Below are 7,465 nucleotides of genomic sequence, written 5' to 3'. Positions count from 1 at the left end.
AGTATTGGAGCTTCAGCCTCAGCATCAGTCCCTCTAATGAATATTCAGAATTGAATATATTTTGAATTAATGCAGAATTTACTATTAAATGCATAGTGTATTGCCCTTAAACCATTTACTAACTTACTGAGATGCTAACTTCATCACACACACAAAAATAGCCAGAGCAATTGTAATTTGGGATATGGAAACTATGGTGGGCCATAGGCCAATCCAAAGAACAAGAAAAGGGAAATGGCTTTTTTTTTTTTTTTTTTCAAGCAAAGGGGTTGGTTGAAAGGGGCTATAATAACAGACTAGGGATTAATATCATATATATATATATACATATATATATATATATATATGTCATACAACTCAATACAATATGCCTCATCTTTGAGGAAAAGGCAAGAAGGCAAGATGGGAAAGCTTAGGAAATTCTTCCTTCCTACCAAAGGATGAAAAATAAGTGTGTGGGTGGGAGTTTCAGGTCTTTTCTGCTAACATGTCCAGCAGCCTCCAAATTTCTAATGAACCACCATACTAAGGAGTCTCAAATAAGAGACTGACACATTCTCCTGGACCATTGCATGGTTCATGTTTTGGCAAGAGAGCCTCAAGGTCCATCTTCCCCGTGGATCACAGTTCCCCACTGAGGGAAGGAAGGACCTGTTTTAGGAGTGAAGTGGTAATTACTCCCTAGGGTGCTGAGTAGTGAAATTATCAAATGAGGCATATATGCTAGTGCTGACAGTCAGAAAAATGCCTATTAATAATACTAACCAAGGCTGTAGCTGGGTTAGGGCTATTCAGCTGGAGCACAATGGATATTGTTCTTGGGAGTGTGGTGGTGAGTCTTGTTACTTGTTACTGGTTTAAACAATTTTGAGAGAATGGGAGGAAGATCTGTATGGGAATATGGAAATGGTTGTTTGCAGCAAATTATCTGGACGTTTTCTTAAAGACCTTGATGAAAAACAAGACAACCACATTCCACTGAAGCCCAGGACTCACATTTGAAGAACATGTTTATGTTCTTTCATGTTTATGACTTGGGCTTCCTTATTTCATAAATAGAATACAGAATATAACTTTCCTGGTTCCTAGATAATAGCTCCTTGTGCTTTTTATCTTATGTTCAGTTCAGAAATGTGGAGTGTTTTTTTTTAAAAGTATGGTCTTTTTATACACGATAGATAAGGATTGGGGAGTGGTTATAGGGGAAGTTGCTGAATGGGTAGACAAGATAATGTTGAGGTTGAGAGAAAAGAAAACATTAGCAATATTGCAGAATGTTTATAGGACGTATAGGACTTCAGAAAGAAGGAAATAATTAGGGCTTCTTATGTGTAATTCTGGGCTATACTTAAAGTTCATTAATTCTCATAATATTTTAAGTTTCAGAGATTTAGGAAACTTTACTTATTTCTCAAAGAAAATGTTGAAATATGAAAAATATTTGTGCTTTTTTACTTCATATCCAGTGCTTTCTTCATGATATAAATTTTATTCCAGCTTCTTTGCTCATTTAATATTTTTACCAGCTGCTTGACAAATATATATAAATCCATGGTGATGATTCATTCATATCTCATTTTGCTTAATCATTGATTCTGTCACATATACTTTGAACTTTTGATATTTTCTAGAAACTCTGATGCTGATGGGGTTAGAGGGATGCATGTGAATACGTGTTGCTGGGCACACGAACTTAGTCACGTGAACAACAACGTGGAGTCTGCTTTCTAAGAACTTGATTTTTCCTGAACAAGTGAGGTCACTATCTACAACTACCTAAAATGTGAGATGTTCTAGAATATATGTTTAATAAGGGCTGGAATCTTTTTATTCACTTTTATTTACCTTTTATTCAGATGTATTCCAAATATCTAATACAGTGACTGTGACTTACTGTACACTCAAGAAATATTTTTTAAATTGAAAGAAGTGCTATGGGAATGAAACTTGAGAGAAGTGTTTTCCTTTTTCCTGAGAGTTCAGAGGATCTGCCCAAAACTGAAAAAGGCATTGATGTGATACAGCATGGCTCACTGCATGCCCAGTGTCCATATGATTAAAAATATTGGATAAAATCTGGGAGATGGAAGAGACAAATTTGAAATGTAGTGAGAACCGAATTTATCAGTAGTCCTTCCCCCCATTTTTTTTTCCTTCCCCCCATTTTTGCCAAGGATTGGAAACGTCATTATAAAGTTTTGGGTAAGAGGTACTTGGTAAAATATTTAATTTCTCTGCATTCACCATTTCCCAGCTGAACTGTTTCAATACTCACTTTCCCTGTTTATTCTCCTATTTCTTGCCACCTTGTTCAAGATTTCTCTCCCTCTGTAATACCTTGCTTCCCATACTCAGGACCCTATATTCTTGCTGCCCAAATAACTCTTGAAGATATTCAGTTCCAGTTGGTATTCTCAAGTCAAAAGCAGTGGAAGCAAAAATCTATAGGTTCCTGTCTTGAATGATTTTTTCCCCCGAATTTCCCTCATTGGGTCCTACTATGAGAGAGGGAAGGCAAATTATATTGAAAGTAAAGAGTATGATGGATACATGTATATATTTTTTTCATTTTCAGAAGCACTGATTCTCTTCAGATTTCTCTTCTGCCTCTAGAGAAAAATCAGGCCTGTAAAAAACACCAGATATGGAAAGAAAGGGGCCTGAAAAGGTAAAAAAAAAATAAAACAACTTTGTTTTCCAACAAAGCTATCAGCCCCTTGTATTGTATATTCTATGTTCATGGTTTTCCCTGTAAAGTTTTAATTCCCACCTATCATGCAGGTGCACATGTACACACACAGCCTAAAACAGAAGATTCACTCTAAAGAAAGGTCACTCATACATTGTATAATTTCATTAATTTCTCTCATCTATACTGTTGGTATATTAAAACTGCTGGGGTTGACCATTAACTTGATTCTGTAACCTCAGAGATGAGATAGGCATAAAGTTTCAAAATCACTGTCTTTGAACAATTTATTTGTCTGGTGAGGAAAGATCCCAGCAAAATAAACAAAAAAGCCCCCAAACAGCAACAACAAAAATGTGATAGTCAAAGAAAATCACACCACCTGTAGCATGCTTCTTATGTAGTACAGGATATTTTAAGCACTTTCTACATACTTTCCACATACTTATTTACACATACATTTAAGTCTCACATTTGCCATTTTTTCAGATGAAGAAACATCAAATTCTATCTTTGGTAGATTTCAAACAGAATTATTGAAGAAAAATAAATTAATATATCAAGGGCCTTGATACATTTTGATGAACTTCTTTCCATAAAATTAAGGTTTATTTTTAAATATAGTAGCATTAACACTTTTACTAATCATATAATCCACATCACTATTGATAATTTGGTGAGTGTAAATGATCTTTCAGTTTAACTTGCTCTACAAATGATGTGAAACTAATTTTTATATACTTGATACATGTTATTTCTTTTTCATAAATCATATATTAAATCCATTTTCTACACCAGAAGTTTATTTCCTCTATCAGTATATAATACATTTTTATTAATATTAATATTTTGAAATGATTTTTGTAATTTTTAATTTATCATTTGTTTTCTACTATTTCTGATTCTGCTTTTGTTGACAATATATATTGTATTTTATACAGTCAAATTTTTGGTTATTTACTATCTCTGATATACTGCTTTTAGTTTTGAGCTTAGTTTTTCAAATTTTTCCATCAAATAATACATTTTTCCTGATCTTTTAAATTTTTTGCATTTTTTTCTTGACATAGCCACAATAATTTTTTGAAAATTATATTAATTGGAGACTTGTACAATATTTTTTCTATTTATTAAGGAAGTAAAGGGTAAGGGAAAAGAAAATGAAAGGTGGTAGGAGCAATTCTGGTTACTTAAGAATATAGTTATCATGTTTATAAATACAGACAGTGAGTCTTTTGGTATTATTGGTTTGAATCAGCTGGAGAATGTATTTTTATTTTTCTTGAATGAATGTCTGTATTGTGATTGTTCAAAGGGGAGAACATGTTAAATAGTCATAATTCACAATCAAACTCAATCCCTCTGTATTGAACGCAGTAGAACCTCTCTCCCACTCATCTATTGCAAGTATACAGTCTTCTTTACTTTTTTTTTTACTGTATATTTATTGTTATATTAATTGTGGTTTGGAGATAGAATTGAGCATGGTAATTTACTATCATGGTAAATCTTAAGTTGCTAGAAATGTAAACAATTTATGTTTAAAATTACTTAAAATTTTTTTGAAGATCTATAATATGTTTCAGAAATACTGAAACATCCCAGAGAAGGACTCATATAATGAAAATTAAATGGGTCCTAATGTTCCAAATGTTTCCATTTAGTAATTAAAATAAATATACATATAAAAAATTAAATCACCAATATATCAATTTCCTTTAAAATAATCTTTTAAAAATAGCTTAATATACCATGAAATTCACTCACACATTTTATTTGTACAAATTAATAGAGTTGTGTGGTCATCACCACAATAAAGTTTTAGGACATATTCATCATCCCAAAAGATAACCTCTTACCTGTTTGCAGCCAAATTTCATCCTGTCCCCATCCCAAGGTTACAACTAATCTTTCTGCTGATATATATTTTCCTTTCCTACACATTTTATATAAACAGAATTTCCAGTGTGTAGTCTTTTGTACTTGACTATTATCATGTAGCATAATATTTTTGAAAATATTTATGCTGTGGTATGCACCACAGTTCTTCCTTTTACTACTGAATATAATAGTCAGTTTTGTGGGTATATCAGATTTTGTTTGTGCATAAATTTATTTATTCATAAATTAGGATGCAATAAATTGAATAGTTTTCTCTTTTTGGCTATTATCAATAATACTAAGAACATTCACTAAAAATATTTATGTGGATAGTATTCACTTCCCTCTGTTATATTCCTGAGAATAAAATTGCTATGTCATTAGCTAAGTTTATATTTACCATTAGAAGAAACTGTGAAACTCTTTTCAAAAGTGACTGCATAATATTATACTTCCATCAGCAAAACGTGAAGGTTTCAGCCTCTCTGTCTCCTTACCAGCACCTCTTAGTATCTATCACTTTCGTTATAGTCATCCTAGTGCATAAGAACAGTAATCACATTGTGGTTTTAATTTGCATTTCCCTAACGGCAAGTGATGCTGAATGTATCTTCATATACCTCCTAGCCACTGATACGCTTGGATGAAATGTGTATTGAAAACAGTTTGCCCATTTTTAAACTGCATCCTTCTCTTATTTTAATTATAAGAGTTATATATATATTCTGGATGCAAATCCCTTATCAGATACATGCTTTGTGAATGCATTTTTTTCTGTATGATGTTCTCTTCATTTTCACAATGGTACCCTTTGAAGTGTATATATCTAGACTCTCAATTCTAACCATTATCTATATGTGTATCTATATGCCAGTACCATGCTTTCTTAACTACTCCATCATTAAGGTAAAGTTTGCAGTCAGAAAGTATAAATCTCCCATCTTTGCCCTTCATTTTCACAATTATTTTGGTTATTCTAGTTCCTTTTCATATTTATTTTGTGATTGCCTTGCCAATTTTTTAGTCAATGATGAATATATGGATCACTGTGCTCATAATTGTCTCATAATAATGTTGGATTTTCTAATCCATGAACATGGTTGTCTTTTCATTTATTTGGATCTTTCGTTTTTCTCAGCAATGTTTGATGGTTTTCTGTGCATAGATGTTGCTCCTCTTTTTGTTAAATTAAATACTAGTTGTTCTATGCCATTAAAAAGGATTTATTTTCTTTGCTTCATTTTTGCATTTTGTATGGTGTGTTCCTACTTGTAGGAGGCAGAGTTATGCCGTTTCAAAGATGTCCACGTATCAATCCCAGAAACATGCAAATAAGTTAGGTTACAAGAAAAAGGAGAATTAAGGCTGGAGATAAAATTAAGTTTGCTAATCCTGTGACCTTTAGCTAGAGAGATTAGTTTATATTATTTGGGCTTGACCATGTAAACACAGTGTTCTTAAAAGTGAAAGGCAATATCAGAGTTGGTAAAAGAGATATAATTTTCCTGGGTTTGAAGAAGGAAGAGGGGGACAATGAACCAGAGGCTGCTTGGAACTAGAAAAGGCAAGATCTTTCCAACATCTCAAGAAAGGAGTATAAGCCTGCATACCCTAGATTTGTATGTTTATGTACCTGAATGCATTTACTTCCCTTTTGTTTTCAGGTCTTGGCAGAAAACCTCACCATGGTCACCGAGTTCCTTTTACTGGGTTTTTCAAGTCTTGGTGACATTCAGCCTGTTCTCTTTGCGGTTTTCCTTTTTCTGTACTTAGTCATTCTCAGTGGCAATGTCACTATTGTTAGTGTCATCCGCCTGGACAAAAGCCTCCACACACCAATGTACTTCTTCCTTGGCATTCTCTCAACATCAGAGACCTGCTATACCTTTGTCATCCTACCCAAGATGCTCATCAATCTTTTTTCTGTGGCCAGGACAATCTCCTTCAACTGTTGCGCCATCCAAATGTTCTTCTTCCTTGGTTTTGCTATTACCAATTGCTTGCTATTGGGAGTTATGGGTTATGATCGTTATGCCGCCATCTGTCACCCTCTACATTACCCTATCCTTATGAGTTGGCAGGTGTGTGGAAAGTTGGGAGCCCTCTGTGGGATTGGTGGGTTCCTGGCCTCACTAACAGTAGTATATTTAGTTTTCAGCCTCCCTTTCTGTAGTGCCAACAAAGTCAACCATTACTTCTGTGACATCTCACCAGTTATTCGTCTGGCTTGCACAAATACAGATGCTCACGAATTTGTCATATTCATCTGTGGTGTTCTTGTACTCATGGTCCCATTTTTATTCATTTGTGTTTCTTATCTCTGCATTCTGAAGACTATCTTAAAGATTCCCTCTGCTGAAGGCAGACGGAAAGCCTTTTCCACCTGTGCGTCTCATCTCACTGTTGTCATTATTCACTATGGTTGCGCTTCCTATATCTACTTGAGACCAACAGCAAACTATGTGTCCAACAAGGACAGGTTGGTAACAGTGACATACACTATTGTCACTCCATTATTAAACCCCATGGTATACAGTCTAAGGAACAAGGACGTTCAAGTTGCTATTAGAAAAGTGTTGGGGAAGAAAGGATCCCTAAAATTGTTTGATTGATATGTTATTATATTTCAGATTCTGTAATAAATATAGCTCTCTGACAAAGAATGTATTTCCATATCTTTTTAACTGAGCATTTCTGTTTTTTGAGAATAGTTGGCACATTTTCTTCTCTCAGCTTTTGTAACTCAATTGCAATATAGAAAAGTTCAGATAGAGTTAATTATGTGACACTAATGGCTACTTTTCTTTTAGAATAATATGTTTCTTTGAGGTTTATTGAGTTTAGAATGTTGCTGACTGTAAAAATAATCATATATTTGACCTGATCAGTGTTATG

General features: G+C 33.7%; 1 protein-coding gene across 1 annotated transcript; it reads left to right on the top strand.

The window, feature by feature from the left end:
* The first annotated feature begins 805 nt into the window (after window positions 1–805).
* Window positions 806–7,215, top strand: LOC122678090 (olfactory receptor 10R2). Its single transcript, XM_043878568.1, has 2 exons — window positions 806–832; window positions 6,235–7,215. The coding sequence occupies exons 1-2, from the start codon at window positions 806–808 to the stop codon at window positions 7,180–7,182; spliced, it is 975 nt and encodes a 324-aa protein (XP_043734503.1). The 3' UTR covers window positions 7,183–7,215.
* The last annotated feature ends 250 nt before the right edge of the window (window positions 7,216–7,465 follow it).

This window comes from Cervus elaphus, chromosome 20 (assembly GCF_910594005.1).
Source record: "Cervus elaphus chromosome 20, mCerEla1.1, whole genome shotgun sequence".
Taxonomy (NCBI): Eukaryota; Metazoa; Chordata; class Mammalia; order Artiodactyla; family Cervidae; genus Cervus; species Cervus elaphus.
The sequence above is the reverse complement of the archived record's forward strand: the minus strand, read 5'-3'. Positions and strand labels throughout refer to the sequence as shown.

What these genes read in the sequence shown, in the direction of transcription:
- LOC122678090 (XM_043878568.1), top strand. Translation starts at nt 806, where the DNA reads ATGGATATTGTTCTTGGGAGTGTGGTG. An exon ending in TTGTTCTTGGGAGTGTGGTG is followed by an intron (nt 833 to 6,234) that starts GTGAGTCTTGTT and finishes TTTTGTTTTCAG; the next exon opens with GTCTTGGCAGAAAACCTCAC.